Here is a 17,182-nt window from a genome sequence, read left to right as displayed (position 1 = left end):
CAATGTCATTAAAGAAATTACTTCATACCACGTAGAACGTCACTAGCGCTAGCTTTAAACACAAACTGTACTTTTCGTATTGCCGCGCCTTTATTCCGCAGTCTGCTGTTAACTCAGAGATCACTGTGTTTACCACAACCAATGAGGTTAGAATCTAGCCACCTTGATCACAACTTTACAGCATTACTGTCATACTATCAGGACCGATAGCATATTATAGAAGCAAGGAATACTAAAAAGTTTGAGGTGAAGATTAAAAGGAAAGAAAGTACTTTTTCAAGTACGCAGGTTCATGTACGATGCAATAGCAGCTAATACTGCAGAAGCAATTTTAAAGCAACCAAGCTGCGAAACGTATAACGAGACACACTTTAAATACTCTTAGCATAAGGAGTAGTTGATTTTAATTAAAAATGAAACTATTATTTATTTACTTGATAAGTTGCTTGATGTATTTGGGAACAAAAATCGACTTTGCATTGTAAACAAATACGAACTTCTTTGGACGAGCTGTCAGTTTTGTTTTGAAGACGGTGAGGTAGTGAACTCATCTCGTCGAATGGCTATACAAAGTGAAACACTGACGAGTATTTATGTGTTCCTCGGCGACTTTTTGGCGTTTGTGCGTACATAATACCATTATTTCATGTTACATATGTTGGTTTTTGTCCCATTGTTGTAAAGTTAATTCGCGTGTTATTTATTTCGTACAGTAGAGTTAGTGATGACTTGAGCTTGTTATTTCAGCTGAAGAGCCACAGATTTTTAGATAGTTACATACTCGTACATCCAGATGTAAACGACGCTGTCCTTGCGCAGAAGGATGAAGAATTTGTTGAGAAACTACTTAATTACCTAGAGCAGCTGCAGGTATGAGGAAGATCTTCTGAATATGTTTGATGTCAGTTATGATTTTACAATAATCTGTACGAGACAGGCCGTCGGTGATAAGTTCGGTATATATGACGTGATCAATTTTCTTTCCCATGTATGCTTGACAGGGGTTGCTGGGAACATGTTCAAGAGAGAAACATTATGGACAGCTTGATGCCACAGAGCCATATTCTTGCTTCGATGAGAGGGAAAAGGCATGCAAGTTACCCAGGCACAGCAGCGATGCAGCGAATACAGCAGAAGACGATAATCCAGGAGTGGAATGGCAAGACAACGCCGCTGGATTCGAAGTAACACCGAGAGCTGAATCATTTGATGCTCTTTTTGAAATAACGCCAAAGGCTGACTCATTGGAACCGCAAGCTGATTGTCACAATTCAGAGGTATGGACACAGTTATGCTTTCTCTCGGCCATGATATATTATAGTGCAGTGTTTTATACACATCAACCTAGAGTTTGCTTTGCACACGATATTGCTTTCCAAAGTATGACTACGTAGGTGCTGGTGGCAGCGGTGGAGGAGGAGTGTTTTTTGTGTGATTTCACATGATTTGGGCAGTGCAACCAGCCTACCAAGCAGCTATAAAAGAACTTGCTGCTTAAAATGTGTTCAAAACGTAAGTGTTGATCAATTTTTTCAGAAATTTGTTAAGTTGCTAATTAAAAAATTGTATTAACTATCAAAATAAATCCTACAACCAACTACAACATTAGAGCATAAAATAAAGGCGTCTTCAGTCCAAAAATTGTCCAAACACAACAGTGCTATAGTAGACATAATCTTCTCAATCAATATTCTGCAAACACTGTGAAGTGCACGGCAGAGGGTACTTTCTGTTATGCAACACGTTAGGGTTGCTACCTGTTCAATTCATGTCCACAGAGTAACAAGAATGATTGCGCAAACACCTCTGTGCATGCTGCAGTTTATCTAATTGTGCCTTCATTGTCGATATGAGGGTCATATGTGAGGGACTATTGTGTATTCCAAGACTTATCTATTAATGCTTGTCCTTGAAAATTTTTAAGATGGCTTTTATGGTATTTTTAGTGTCTGTCTGCAACAATTGAGGCACAAAATGTTACAAATTGGAGCAAGGAACTGAAGGGCATAAGAAGCTGTAGATATTGGCTTGCCAAAACCTTCCCATGTTCTGCCCACTTCAGTTGACAGTCAACATGCAACCCCAAGAATTAGGTCTAATTTACACATTCTGATAAGGCATAATTCACTTTGAGTCTAGCACCATCGTGTTTCTTGTTCAGTCGAGAGTTCATACACTTTGTCTTATTTACATTTAGTGTTACTCTGTTGTTCAGTGACCATTTGTGGACATCTTTGACAAATTTCTTTTGGTCAGCAGTATTGGTGTATTATTTGTGATAATTATGGTGCTGTTGTCACTAAACAGCATTTTTTTCTCTGTTCTGAACACACTGTGGGAAATCATTACTTGAGATTATGATATTCTGACTAGCTCCAGCTCTTTGAATGGCTTAACATGTCGCAGATGCTGGTGAATCGCATCACTTTGATTCATCTGTGTCAGAGTGAACCTCTGTATATCAATGACTGTTGAAGCTCCAGTACCTGACTAATGTCCCACTTGTCAGTATCATGTCTGATGACATAGATGAGTGGATCTAACGACATAGGCGAGTTGATTGTCCCTTTCCTTCAGCTGAGATACTACTGACCAGTCATACCCAAAGCTGTTGCAGGCACAATTAGAAATACAGAAGCATCCGATTCCACCCATCTGCTTTGACCCATGACGTCACAAAATATGGCGGAAGCGACCATACACTACGACTCCAACATGGCGCCTATGACGTTATTACCTAAACATGACAACAAACACGAAAATACATTGAAAAACCAACACACACACGTTCCACAAAAAACCTAATGCAACTAACAGGACAAGTGTGGGAAATTGGGGGTTTTTAGGTGGGGACAGAGTAAATATAAACAAATTTAGACACACACCACTATACCAAACCACACAAAATGACGAAAAAAACCAACAACACAAAACTCCCCAAATTCCACTAAACACAATATCCTCTGGAATCGGACACTTCCCTTGACCTATATAAGTCAACAGCAGCTCCCGATCCCACAAATTGAAATCGAACACTTCCCTTGACCTATATTGGTCAACAGAAACTACCGATACCAAATCATAAAACCCAAAACTACAACCACGTCCACAATCATCACTACCTCAAAAAACCAACAAAATTGGAATTGAACATTTCCCTTGACCTGTTATCCTTACGACATCTCCACATGCAGCCGTCCCTGGTCTGAGATGCCGGAACTTTAGTAAGCCTTATTTCTTCACAACATACTGAACATTTCACGACTCCATCAAAAAATCTGAATAATTGAAGAAATTTTATTAGAGGCAATGCACTGTCCCCCATTATCACCAACAACCGAAAACTGTTGACTTTGTCAGTCATATCCATACCTACCAAAGACATAAAAAAAGCAATTTACCAAAATTCACACACGACAAACAGAAAAAAACTACAGTAATGTCGAAATAACAAAACTAAAATCGTTAACTCACTGACATATATTCCTCTGAAAGCACAGTCCCGGTACCACGCACGTGCAATGCTATCACGCAAATGAACCCCATATGCCACGTAACACACTACCCATAAACACACCACCAGATAGAACCACCGACTGCAACAATACGCCACTCATAAACACGCCACACATGCAAACTAAACCAAAAACATCACCGAACACACCACTAGAGATCACACTGATCACACAAAATGACACCTACAAACACGCTATTCTCACAAACTAAATTTGGCGCCGTCGTGACGTCACACATCACAACAGTCTTATGTCACGGGTCAAAGCCGACGGGTGGGATCGGATGCTTTGGTCAACCCACACAATTTTCCGTCAGGACCCAACAGTACAGCGAGGCTCATCTGCTAATAGTTCTGAACTTTTTAGTTACTGTTTCTGTGGGCTGTATGCACTTTCACCAAATATAATTCTGTTATTGATCTAAAGATGAAAACTAGTTTGTTTTCATCTAAAATAATCTTTGTTTATTTTTTAGAAATCTTCAACAGAGGAAGAAAGTGGAGATGAAACTGCCCAAGATCAGGTTGCTGTTGATCAAGAAGAAAGTACAAACTGCAGTGGAGAAGTGGCCAAAGACAACAGTGTTCAGAATAAAAAGGTCAGCAACCACAATAGTTGAGTAATGTATAGTTATATTTATGACTTGTACCAAATAAATGATGGGAATAGTAAAACATCAACTCACTGTGTAGTCAAGGAGTTGAGCCGTTGACAGGAATGTAAATAAGATGGATAACATCACTGAGTATGTAGGCAGTCATTTTTTTAAAGAGTTAACTAGCAAAAATCAACAACCGTGCCTACATTGTCCGACTTGACAATGGCCCCCTGATGCTGCAGCTCTGAAAGATATTGTCTGAAAGCTTAGAATTTCAAACACTCTCAAACTCGGTGCCAAAATAGCCTCAGTACTTTGATTACAATATACATTTTGCTTATATTCAACATTTTGATATAGAAAAGATACTGATTTACCAAAGTTTGTTACATTCAGAGTATAGAAAATAAAGTCGTGGACTTTATGAAGATCACTATAGTAAGGTATTGTACTTAAAGTACGAGGTGTGTTAAAAAAAGTCTGGAACATTTGTAATTTCACGCCATTGGTGTGTTGATGCAAAATGCGGTTGGCACTCCCGCACACGCCTGTGTTTAATGTGCAACTGCCAGAAGTTTCATTGTTATATGTCTGTTAGTTATCAATCAGTGCTATCGAGTAGAATGTTGTGTCACACAGTTAGCGAATTTTGAGATGGAAGAGTTAAAGGAGCAATGTGTCTGCATTAGATTTAGTTTGAAATCCGATACAGAGACACACCAAATGGTGGAGCAAGCCTACGGTGATGAGTGCTTAAGCTGCACTTGGTGTTACGAATGGTTCACACGGTTTAAAAATGGCTCGACAGAAATTACAGGTGACACTCGTTCAGGATGCCCTTCAGCTTCTTCCAATAACCCTCACGTCAGCAACATCAACAAATTTGTGCATGCCAATCGAAGACTGACTCTCCGAGAGATTGCAGAGGACTGTAACATTTCAGTTGGATCATATAATGAAATCCGGTAACAGTATCTTGGAGTGCATCGTGTTGTCGCCAAGTTCATTCCGAAGCTCATGAGTCATGACTGGAAAGATCTTCACGTGGCAGTGTGCGAAGAGCTTTCGGATTGCACAAATGAGAATGATATGTTTCTTAAGAGAATCATAACTGTTGATGAGATGTAGATCTATGGTTGTGATGTAGAGATCAAGGTTCATTCTTCACAATGGGTCGGGAAAGGTTCCACGAGACCAAAAAAGCTCATCCGGTCAAATGTCAAAGCCATGCTGATAGTTTCCTTTGACCTTGAAGGATTAGTTCATCATGAATTTGTACCACAGTGACAACTCCCTCACCCCTTTTTGCTGCTTGGTGACTTTAATGCCCACTATCCCCTTTGGAGATCTCAAAGAACCAGTCTAAGAGGTGCTCTCTTGACTGACCTTCTCAGCAACTCAACCCCATCTGCCTTAACATGTAAGTACCCACTTTCCTCTGAGGCTCCACTCACATCTATTCCCATTTGGACTTCTCCTTGTGCACTGCCCAGCTTATCTGTTATCTCTAGTGGTCTGTTCTCTCTAACACGTACTCATGCTATCCACTTGCCAATTCCTACCCCACCTACCTAAGTGCACCTCCAAATGGCAGCTTTCTATGGCCGAATGGAGGCTTGTCTTCTCCCTGCAGACCTTCAATGAACAACATTTCTGTAGTTCTGATACCCAGGTAGAATATTTTACAAATGTTATCCTTACCGACCAGAATGTTCCATTCCTCGCTTTTCATCTGTACTGCGCCCTGTCCAAGTCCCTTGCTGGAGTGAGGTGTGTCTTGACGCAATTTGCAGGCAGAGACGTGCGCTCAGCATTTCTAACCGTCATTCTACAATGCATTCATTATAAAGTTGTGTGCACAGTGTTGTCACATTTTTCAAGATAGCAAAAATACTCGCTGGATTTCATTTAGTAGTTCTTCTAAAAGTTCTACTCCCTCTTCAGTCAAGTGGGCCAACCAGTGTTAGCTTTCCGGGACCAAGGTTCATTCCCCAATCTCCAGCCTGACCATAGCAGATGATGTCATAGTGGATCCTACTGCTATCTCCAACACTTTGGGCTACAATTTTGTGGAGATTTCAAGCTCCACCAACTACCACCCGGCCTTCCTCCATTGGAAACAAGTGGAGGGCTACAGTGCCACCCTTACTATGAAGAGCTAGGTCCTGCTCTCACTTCATCTCAATCCTCCACCCCAGGGCCAGATGAAGTTCATATCCAGATGTTGCAGAACTTTTCTCTTGCATTCAAGCACTTTCTGCTTCATACATGCTACTGCCTTTAGGCAGAGGGCACTTTGCACAGATGCTGATGTGTCATACCCACACTTAAGTCCAGTAAGGACAAACACCTCCCTTCTAGTTACTGCCCCGTTTCTCTCACCATCTGTATCTGAAAGGTGATGGAATATATGATTCGTGCCTACTGGTATTGGTGGCTTGAGTCTCGCAGTTTACCAACCACTGCACAGTGTGGATTTTGAGCACTCTATTCTGCAGTTGACTGTCTTGTCACTTTTTCAACCTGTGTCATGAATTGTTTTCTGCACACTTGTCTCCTCGAGTGGCGTTTCCGGCGTTGTCTTGATCTTCTTTACTCGTGGAGCAGTGACAATGGCTTTCGCTTTTCCTTTGACAAAACTGTTTGTATGAATTCCTGGCAGTGTAATTGGTTCCTTCCTATCCTTACATCTTTGGCCTGTTGTTCTTCTTATATTTTGACTAAAGTTCAGTCTTGATCACATCATTTATGTTTTAATGATATAGGTAACCGGTTTCGGTTCTTTTTACAAAACCACTGTGGATAAATTTTAAGAAATACTAGATACCAATCTTTAAATAAAATGAAAGTGTCTAATGAAGTCAAAATTTAACAAGATAAAATAAAATTAATTATACCCATGGCTCCCTTAGGATGGTAGACGGAGCTCTCCTCACTGCTACACAGTCAACTGATGGTTATGAGTGCTGAGCACGAGCTTAAATATGCAGAGGCTCCGCCTACTTCCTGTCACACTACTTCACAACTGCCAATCAGCGTTCGTAATATGACGCCATCGTCAAAGTATAAAAGTAGGAAATACACTAATAACATAAAATTGATTCATTTAAATGTCTGATTAACAGATAGTTAGTATGTGTACAGCTTATTTATATTTTGGATAAAAACAGTGAACTACGATGTGTAATAGTTGTGCCCTCTATGGGCAACCTTAATACTATTACAGTGTCAGTTACATCAAAGATGTGAAAGTCCTTGGCGTTGTGGTATATATCGATTATACCGAGTCGCCTACATCACAATTGCATCTTTGTTGGATGCTGCAGAGTCGTCTTATTTTAATTGTAGTTTTTATAGCAATATTCTTTATAGCAGTATGGTAGCAGCCAAGAGTACGTTCCGCATTATGTATATCTGAATAACTGATGAGACTGCTGATTAAATTTTTAAAATTGTGAAGTAATGTGACAGGAAGTAGGCGGAGCCTCTGCATATTTAAGCTCGTGCTCAGCACTCATAACCATCAGTTGACTGCATAGCACCGAGGAGAGCTCCGCCTACCATCCTAAGGTAGCCATGGGTATAATTAATTTTATTTTATCTTGTTAAATTTTGACTTCATTAGACACTTTCATTTTATTTAAAGATTGGTATCTAGTATTTCTTAAAATTTATCCACAGGTCTGATGATGGTTTTGTAAAAAGAACCGAAACCGGTTACCTATATCATTAAAACATAAATGATGTGATCAAGACTGAACTTTAGTCAAAATATAACAATTAATTGATCACTGTTTTCCAATAATGTTTACCAGAATTGTTGTTCTTCTGTTGATTGAAACTACAAAATTCCTGGGGCTCATGCTTGATAGGAAATTTCTTGGTCCTCCCATGTGTCTTACCTGGCTGCCACTGTACGTGGTCCCTCGGTTTGCTACGTGTCCTCAGCAGTACTTTCTGGGGAGCAGATTGGACTACCCTCCTCCGTTTGTACTGGTATCTTGTCTGATCAAACCTAGAGTATGGGCATTTCATTTACCGTATTTACTCGAATCTAAGCCGCACTTTTTTTCCGGTTTTCGTAATCCAAAAAACCGCCTGCGGCTTAGAATCGAGTGCAAAGCAAGCGGAAGTTATGAAAAATGTTGGTACGTGCCGCCACAACTAACTTCTGCCGTCGAATATATGTAGCGCGACACGGGCATGCTTTGTAGGCACAAAGATAAATACTGGCGCCAAAACCTCTGCGTCAGTAAATAAATGTAAGAAAAAAGTGGAAGACGAGTTTTTTTTCTCCGCCGCGAGTTTCGACCACTGCATTTTCATACATTATCCAACGAAGTAAATTCAAATTCCGTATTGTTCATCTTCGAATGTAGCACAATTTCAGTGTACTACGAAAATCTGACTGGCAAGACTGTTTGGGATGTTTGTCAATTTGGCCAACTCCACGTTCTGAATTTTTTCCGATCTGTGAGAAGAGATGGTTGCTAATAGGAACCTGATGAAATTTGAATCACATACAGTATTCTCTTCACCATAAGAATAATACGAATATAAACATTTTGCCATGTATTCTTTCGTGTTTGCTGCTATCTCATTTAAATCCTGTCTGCCTAATAAACTACGAAACTAGAGTGAGACAACAGCAAACGCGGAAGAATATACGTATTGTGTCATGTTTATATTCGTATTATTCTTATGCCTAATAATGATACAGTCTGAAATGAAGCACGGCAAGTGACTAGATTTTTAAATCTAAGATGACTCTAATTTCTGTGCAGAATTTGATGTAATAAAGAAGCGGCCGCAAAGATTTTCAAACGGAGAAAAATTTTCGCCTAACTCTCGTTCAGAACATGTTCTATCATACGCAGTGTATTATTTGACTCTTGTTGATTATTATCAAAGAAAGCAGCAGCGTAAGTAACAACAAATAGCAGTCTCTTGCCATTGTTTCGCTAATGAGACGATTCCTCTCTTTTTTGTTTTAATTGTACGCGGCGGTAGCGCGCACAAAAGCAAGCCATGCCGCGAGCCGCGACAGGCCGTAAACACGAACTATCAGAATGCGACAAACAATTCATGACACAGTGCAGTAATGCATTTTCAGCTTAAGAGTGACGCAAACACCTATAACAAAGAAAACGGCACTTATCAGATCAAAGCAAAATAGGCAATCGATTCAAACCAGGCGAAGCACGTGAAAAACGAAGGGTACCCGTATAAATACGGACGGAGCGCCTGACGCATAGCAGTGGCTACGTGGTAAAGCTTAACTGCTAAGCTTACGACCCGAACCAAACTACTGTAGCTGTATTGTCATTCATTCGACCTAAATTGTGTCTCATATTACAATGGACCAACTTTGTTTCGATTTGGAGGTGTGGCCTAAAACTTTTCTCCCCCCTTGAATTTCGAGTCTCAAATTTCAGGTGCGGCTTAGATTCGGGAAATTTTTTTTTCCTTGATTTCGAGTCTCATTTTTCAGGTGCGGCTTAGATTCGAGTGCGGCTTAGATTCGAGTAAATACGGTATGCATCTGCATGTCTGTCCATCTTATACTGTCTTAGTGGAATCCACTGTAGTGGCATCTGTTTGCCCACTGGTGCCTTGTACACCAACTCAGTTGAGAGTCGTTACGCACAATCTGCTGAGGAACCACTCCCATACCGCCATGATTTTCTCCTTAGCATATATGCAGGCCATTTGTCTGCCATGTCTGGCCACCCACTGTATGCCTCCTCCTTTGATGGCCAGTATGGGGCCTGTCCCTCTTCTGTTACCTCATGGAGTTCGCTTTCAGCTATATCCCTGGCAGCTTAACTTCACTCTAACTGCCACTTTCCCAATTGGTGTGAGCCCTTCGCCACCTTGGCTTTGTGCCGCAGTCCGTGTTCACCTTTTACTTCGCTCGTTTCCTGCCGTGCTCTATTGCCGTATGTTTCTCGACCTTCGCACGGAACTTCTTGATAGTTCCTTTGTGTACACTGGTGGCTCTCAGAATGACTGTGGTGTCGGGTGTGCCTTCATCATTGGCACCGACATTTTTCAGTATTGGCTCCTGGAACACTGCTTAGTATTTACAGCAGAGCTCGTCAACCTGGCTGGCCGCGGTGGCTGAGCAGTTCTAGGCACTTCAATCTGGCAGTGCGCAACTGCTACGGTCACAGGTTCTAATCCTGCCTCGGGCATGGATGTGTGTGATGTCCTTAGGTTAGTTAGGTTTCAGTAGTTCTAGGGGACTGATGTCCCCAGATGTTTCTTCCCATATTGCTCAGAGCCATTTGAACCATTTGAATCTTCAACCTGTGTCCGACACTACAGTACATCCGGCGACACAGGCTTATGAATTGTGTCATCCGCTCAGAATCTCTCGGTGCCTTTCAGAGCCTCTGGGTGCTGTACACCGTCCATTGTGTAGTGCAATGGCCCTAGGAAAGCTTTCACTTGCTGACTCTTGAAGGAGCCACTGCGATGTTTATGTGGGTCCCTGATGGGAAACGAGGCCGCTGACGCTGCTGCCGAGGCTGCAGTCCTATCTCAGGCCACTAGTTCTTCCACCCTTCTGACGATCTCTGTGTTGCCGTCTGTCTGAAGGCGTTGTCACTTTGGCATCACCACTGGTATTCCCTGCACGGAAACAAGCTCCTGGGAATTAAACCTCTCCCAGGGGCTTGACCGACCTCCTCTCGACCCTGTCGTTGTGAGGAGATTATTTTAGCTAGGTGCGTATCGGGCACTGTCTTTTTAGCTATCGCCGTTTGTTAAGTGGTGATCCTAACCACTTTGTGCTCATTGCCCTCAACTTCTAACAGTTCACCATTTCCTGACGGAATGCCCTTTTTTGTAATCACTTACATTCTCATTTATGATTGACGTCTGAGTTATCGGCCATTTTAGCGAACAGCACACAGACTGTCAATCGCATTTTACTTTTTATCCATCGTAACAATACAGCGAAGGATGTTTAATCTTTAGTTCAGAACCTCCATTGTCTCTATGGCATATTTTATGGACCTTTCTGCAAGTCCCTGTTTTTAGCTGTTCTACCCTCAGTCGCTTGGGCTTAATGTGTGGTCGTTTTTAACACTTTTTCACCTTCATGTCCTACGTTTCTGACACAAGTGTGTATGACCCCAAGTCATTTTTGCGCCCTACAACACAACAAACAGAAAACTACATTACCATACAAGTAGCTCATTTGCCAGAAATGTCAGTGTGTTGCCATATTATTTGTACTGTACAATCACATTTGCAACACTAGAACAATGTCTGAACATCAATAGGAATTATTAGAGCACAAAGGTTTACATTTACGTTGTAAATTAAATGTAGAATCGAATGTGTCGGTTCTTAATTGCAAAAACAGGCACACTTTATATTTGTTAATTACCATGTCATCTACCACAAATAGGAGACAATGGTTTGACTAAACTGTACATTTTTTTTGGTGTAGGATTCAAATATGGAACAAATATTGGGGAGGAGGTATTGTCATTTGAAAATACAAAGCTGACTACACCCAAGCAGGAGAGATGGTTAGGTGGTGGCTAGTTGAAGCACAGACAGATGTCTTCATTACTGATGTTAACTTTTCATGTAGAACATTCTTTTTTTTCTTCTTTCTTTTGTGCGATGCATTGTTTTTGAGATATTTAGCTGTCTCAAGTTAGAACAAACAATCTGTATACACTGAACAGAGATGGATGGGTAACCATTCTAACAGTGATACAGCTCGTGAGTTGAGAAATCCACTGACATAATTGATTTGGTAAAAAGCAGATTGTTATGGCCCAGCACGTGGGAACGTGCATCTCAGAAATGCCAATGGTAGTTGGTTCTTTATTGGCTGCTGGCATTAGCACCAATGGAGACAGGTTGGAAGATGGTGAAACTACAAAAAGACAATGTATTGGGCATCTGTGCTTCATCACAGAATGTGGTGGTTGAATGCTTGCCCATCCTGTAAAGCGTATAGACAGCAATCTGTGTCAGATCTAATGATGGAGAGCAGTGGTGTTGCAGGCACGAGTGTTTCGGAGCACACCATTCGACACACATTGTTGGACATGAGGCTGCACAGAAGACAACCCCAACATGTGTCCGTGTTTACACGATGACATTGTCAATTAAGAAGGCAATGGTCAGGGATAATTCAGATTGGATCACACATTGATGTAATTATGTCACCCAGTCATTTGAATCGTGTTCCTCATTACACCAGATTGACATTCATCTGTGGATACGCCGTCACAGAGTTGAAAAGGTATTTGAAATGTGCTGTGTGCCATGGATGTGGCTTGTGGGGACAGTATTATGCTGTGGAGGACATTCACCATGGCATCCGTGGGACTTGGAGTAATAGAAGGCACAGTCACAGCTATGCAATATGTACAAAATATTATGAAATACCTGCTTCCCTTCATGCTTGATATCTTCCCCATGGCAGTACCATCTTTCAGCAGGATAACTTAATGTGCCACAAGGCCAGAACAATGCTATAGTGGTGTGAAGACCATGACAATGAACTCACACTGATGTCTCGGCCACCAAATTTGCCCAGTTTGAACCCGATGGTACACATGTGGGATGTTTCACACACTCGGACCGTCAACATGTGATACAGGGTGTCTCAAACAAAAGTTTATATTTGAAGAGCTCTCTGTGCGTGTAAAGCAAATCAGTGGAGAATCGGGGGCAGGGTGGGTTACGTTCATCACCTGCTTGGCCTTTAGGAACTCGGTCGATATGGAGCCCTTCTCGGGAGTGGACTGCACCTTCTCCGTGTGAGAATTTTACAAAGATTGCTATTTGGCATCTGTAATGTGGACAAAGTTTTGTAGTGATCATGGGTTGCCTAATGTAACTGATGCCTCAAGTATTCCCCTTGTCTGGAAATGGATCAAAACGTTCAACACTGGAAAAAAATCTGGGTGGTCAAGGTCATCAGAACAGGTGAATCGGTGGAGAGTGCAAATCGGTCTTTTCGTGATGATGCTAACCTCTCCATTCGTAAGCGTGCAAGTTCTTTAAATGCGCATAGCTCATCACTGCACCAAGTTCTGCAAAATGGCAAACTGCACCCTTACAGATTCCAGTTTGTGTAAGAATTAAAGTCTCAGGATGCCAGGAATAGGCTGCAGTTTGTTAATGATGTGACTAAGTGCCCTTCATTTATCATCATCTTGTTTTCTGATGAGACTTATTTTCACCTGAATAGTCACATCGAATAGCAAAATTGCCGCTACCCTAAACAGAAGCATGAGAAACCCCTTCAGTTGCCAAAAGTTACTGCAAGGGCTGCTATGTTGGCTCGAGGATTAATTGCCCCATACCTTTTCAAGGATGTGAACGGTCGTGCTGTTCCAGTGAATTTGGAACATTGTATGGGAATGATAAATGACTTTTTTTGGTGACTGAATTGCAAAACATTCCTGGTTGTAACAAAAGGACGTGGTTTCAACAAAATGGAACCACGGCACACACATCTATGCATCTAATCTGTGAGCTCATGAAATGTTCCCTGACAAACTGATCTCTGGGAAAGATGACATAAATTGCCCCCACACTATCTAGATTTTAGAGTCATGGATTTTTTTTTTCATGTGGGATCTGTGAAATCTATAATATATGTCAATAATCTGACTTATCTGGATCAACTTATGGAAAATATCCGTAGCAAAGTGGCAGCTACCCCACTATCTTCGTGCTGAGCCGTCATGCAAAATTTTGTTCATCATTTAAATGAGTGCCATAGGAATGCTGATTTGCATTTAAATTACATTTTTTAAGAAGAAAATTCCTAACCTGTATACTTGAATAATAAATAAAGATAATGTCTGTAAACTTCAGCCTGTATTGTATTTTGACACATCGTGGTCTCGCGGTAGCATTCTCGCTTCCCGAGCACGGGGTCCTGGGTTCGATTCCCGGCGGGGTCAGGGATTTTTCCTGCCTCGAGATGACTGGGTGTTGTTGTGTCGTCTTCATCATCATCATTCATCCCCATTACGGTCGGAGGAAGGCAACGGCAAACCACCTCCATTAGGACCTTGCCTAGTAAGGCGGTGCGGGTCTCCTGCATCGTTCCCCTACGCTCTGTAAAGAAGCATGGGACTTCATTTCCATCAAATATACACTGTCTTTTGAGACACCCTGCATATGGTAACTGTGTGTAGGTGTCTGGTGACACATACCTCCAGAAAGCTGCCGAGGACTTTTCAAGTCCGCACCATGCAGAATTGCTGCTGCATTGCCTTCCTAAGGTGAACTGGCATGCCATTAAATGGGTAATCACTATGTTTCATTTCATCTGTGTTGTGGTGTAACATGTAGTCCCACCTTTTCCTCACAATCAGATAAAAGATTTTCATGTAAAAACATTGTTTAGGTAGTTAGTATCTAGAGAATCTCAACTGTGCACACTTTGTTTCAATGTAAATGCAGAGGTGATGAAGGAAGCATCAAGAAAGTGTGACAGCTATAGAGCGTCTCCACCTGACAGAAGGGTTTGCTTATGCGTTGGCATCATGGCTTGGCAGTGTTTTGGAAGGCAGAGACAAAGAAGTGCTATCTACAATGCCAATGCCCAATTGAACGAAGCTGAAGGAAAATGTCACTCTCTTCTGTGATGTAACAATATTAACTTCGAAAATGCTTTTCTGGTTGATATGAGACCTGTTCATACAATGCATGTAAATGTTTCATAAGAGCAACAAAATACAAGAGAGTTCTTTAAAAGGCAGTTATGTCATTTCACAGCTTGTAGATTACAGAGCTCTGACAGCTCTCAACCCTCTGCAAACAGAGTTTTTTGCACTGCACAGCAGGTTTACAGCATGAAGAAACTACGAGAAAGCGTCTGTAAGAAAATAGTCAAGGTAAAAGTTCACAAGCAGCCTCAGGTTGACAGGTCATTTGTGAGATTATTGGTTCAATCACAACACATACCAGAACCCTCTTAAAACTCCAGTGTATGTACACCAATCGGCCAGAAAATTATGTCCTCCTGCCTAATATCTGGTATGTCTACCTTTGTCACGGGTAACAGCAGTGACGTGTCGTGGCATGGAGGCAACGAGGCCTCAGTAGGTCACTGGAGGGAGTTGGCAACTCGTCTGCATGCACAGGTCACCCCCTTTCTTTTTTTTCCATCAGTCTACTGACTGGTTTGATGTGGCCCGCCACGAATTCCTTTCCTGTGCTAACCTCTTCATCTCAGAGTAGCACTTGCAACCTACGTCCTCAATTATTTGCTTGACGTATTCCAATCTCTGTCTTCCTCTACAGTTTTTGCCCTCTACAGCTCCCTCTAGTACCATGGAAGTCATTCCTTCATGTCTTAGCAGATGTCCTATCATCCTGTCCCTTCTCCTTATCAGTGTTTTCCACATATTCCTGTCCTCTCTGATTATGCGTAGAACCTCCTCATTCCTTACCTTATCAGCCCCCCTAATTTTCAACATTCGTCTATAGCACCACATCTCAAATGCTTCGATTCTCTTCTGTTCCGGTTTTCCCACAGTCCATGTTTCACTACCATACAATGCTGTACTCCAGACGTACATCCTCAGAAACTTCTTCCTCAAATTAAGGCCGGTATTTGATATTAGTAGACTTCTCTTGGCCATAAATGCCTTTTTTGCCATAGCGAGTCTGCTTTTGATGCCCTCCTTGCTCTGTCCGTCATTGGTTATTTTACTGCCTAGATAGCAGAATTCCTTAACTTCATTGACTTCGTGACCATCAATCCTGATGTTAAGTTTCTCGCTGTTCTCATTTCTACTATTTTTCATTACCTTCGTCTTTCTCAGATTTACTCTCAAACCCTACTGCGTACTCATTAGACTGTTCATTCCGTTCAGCAGATCATTTAATTCTTCTTCACTTTCACTCAGGATAGTAACGTCATCAGCGAATCGTATCATAGATATCCTTTCACCTTGTATTTTAATTCCACTCCTGCACCTTTCTTTTATTTCCATCATTGCTTCCTCGATGTACAGATTGAAGAGTAGGGGCGAAAGGCTACAGCCTTGTCTTACACACTTCTTAATACGAGCACTTCGTTCTTGATCGTCCACTCTTATTATTCCCTCTTGGTTGTTGTACATGACCCGTCTCTCTCTATAGCTTACCCTTACTTTTTTCAGAATCTTGAACAGCTTGCACCATTTTATATTGTCGAACGCTTTTTCCAGGTCGACAAATCCTATGAAAGTGAAAGTGTCTTGATTTTTCTTTAGCCTTGCTTCCATTATTAGCCGTAACGTCAGAATTGCCTCTCTCGTCCCTTTACTTTTCCTAAAGCCAAACTGATCGTCACCTAGCGCATTCTCAATTTTCTTTTCCATTCTTCTGTATATTATTCTTGTAAGCAGCTTCGATGCATGAGCTGTTAAGCTGATTGTACGATAATTCTCGCACTTGTCAGCTCTTGCCGTCTTCGGAATTGTGTGGATGATGCTTTTCCGAAAGTCAGATGGCATATCGCCAGACTCATATAGACTACACACCAACGTGAATAGTCGTTTTGTTGCCATTCGATGTCTTCATTTTTCCTGCAGCCGTTTTGTCTTAGCTTCCCTGCACTTCCTATTTATGTCATTCCTCAGCAACTTTTATTTCTGTATTCCTGATTTTCCCAGAACATGTTTGTACTTCCTCCTTTCATCAATCAGCTGAAGTATTTCTTCTGTTACCCATGGTTTCTTCGCAGCTACCTTCTTTGCACCTATGTTTTCCTTCCCAACTTCTGTGATGGCCCTTTTTAGAGATGTCCATTCCTCTTCAACTGTACTGCCTACTGCGCTATTCCTTATTGCTGTATGTACAGCGTTAGTGAACAGGTCACCTAATTCCTGTAAATTCTGGGGAGGAGGGTGACAATCTCTGACTCCACGTTCAATTGTGTGCCAGAAGTGTTAGATCACTTTCAGATCTGGCAAGCTGGGGGGGGAGGGGGGGGGGGCAGCACATCAATTGGAACTCGCCACTGTATTTCTCAAACAAGTCCACAACGCTCCTGGTCTTGTGACACGGTGCATTGATAAATGCCACTGTCATT

General features: G+C 41.7%; 1 protein-coding gene across 2 annotated transcripts in view; it reads left to right on the top strand.

The window, feature by feature from the left end:
* The first annotated feature begins 430 nt into the window (after positions 1-430).
* LOC126109646 (zinc finger protein 791-like) overlaps positions 431-17,182 on the top strand; it is a 91,706-nt gene continuing 74,954 nt past the window's right edge. Inside the window, exons 1-4 of one of the 2 annotated variants that reach the window (XM_049914695.1) lie at positions 431-622; positions 748-870; positions 1,002-1,277; positions 3,991-4,113. In XM_049914695.1, the coding sequence (XP_049770652.1) occupies positions 560-622; positions 748-870; positions 1,002-1,277; positions 3,991-4,113 (585 nt within the window). In that variant the 5' untranslated portion in view covers positions 431-559. The remainder of the gene's footprint in view (positions 623-747; positions 871-1,001; positions 1,278-3,990; positions 4,114-17,182) is intronic. The other variant, XM_049914694.1, reaches the window with a different exon arrangement.

This window comes from Schistocerca cancellata, chromosome 12, assembly GCF_023864275.1.
Source record: "Schistocerca cancellata isolate TAMUIC-IGC-003103 chromosome 12, iqSchCanc2.1, whole genome shotgun sequence".
Lineage (NCBI taxonomy): Eukaryota > Metazoa > Arthropoda > Insecta > Orthoptera > Acrididae > Schistocerca > Schistocerca cancellata.
This window is presented reverse-complemented; position numbering and strand designations above follow the sequence as displayed.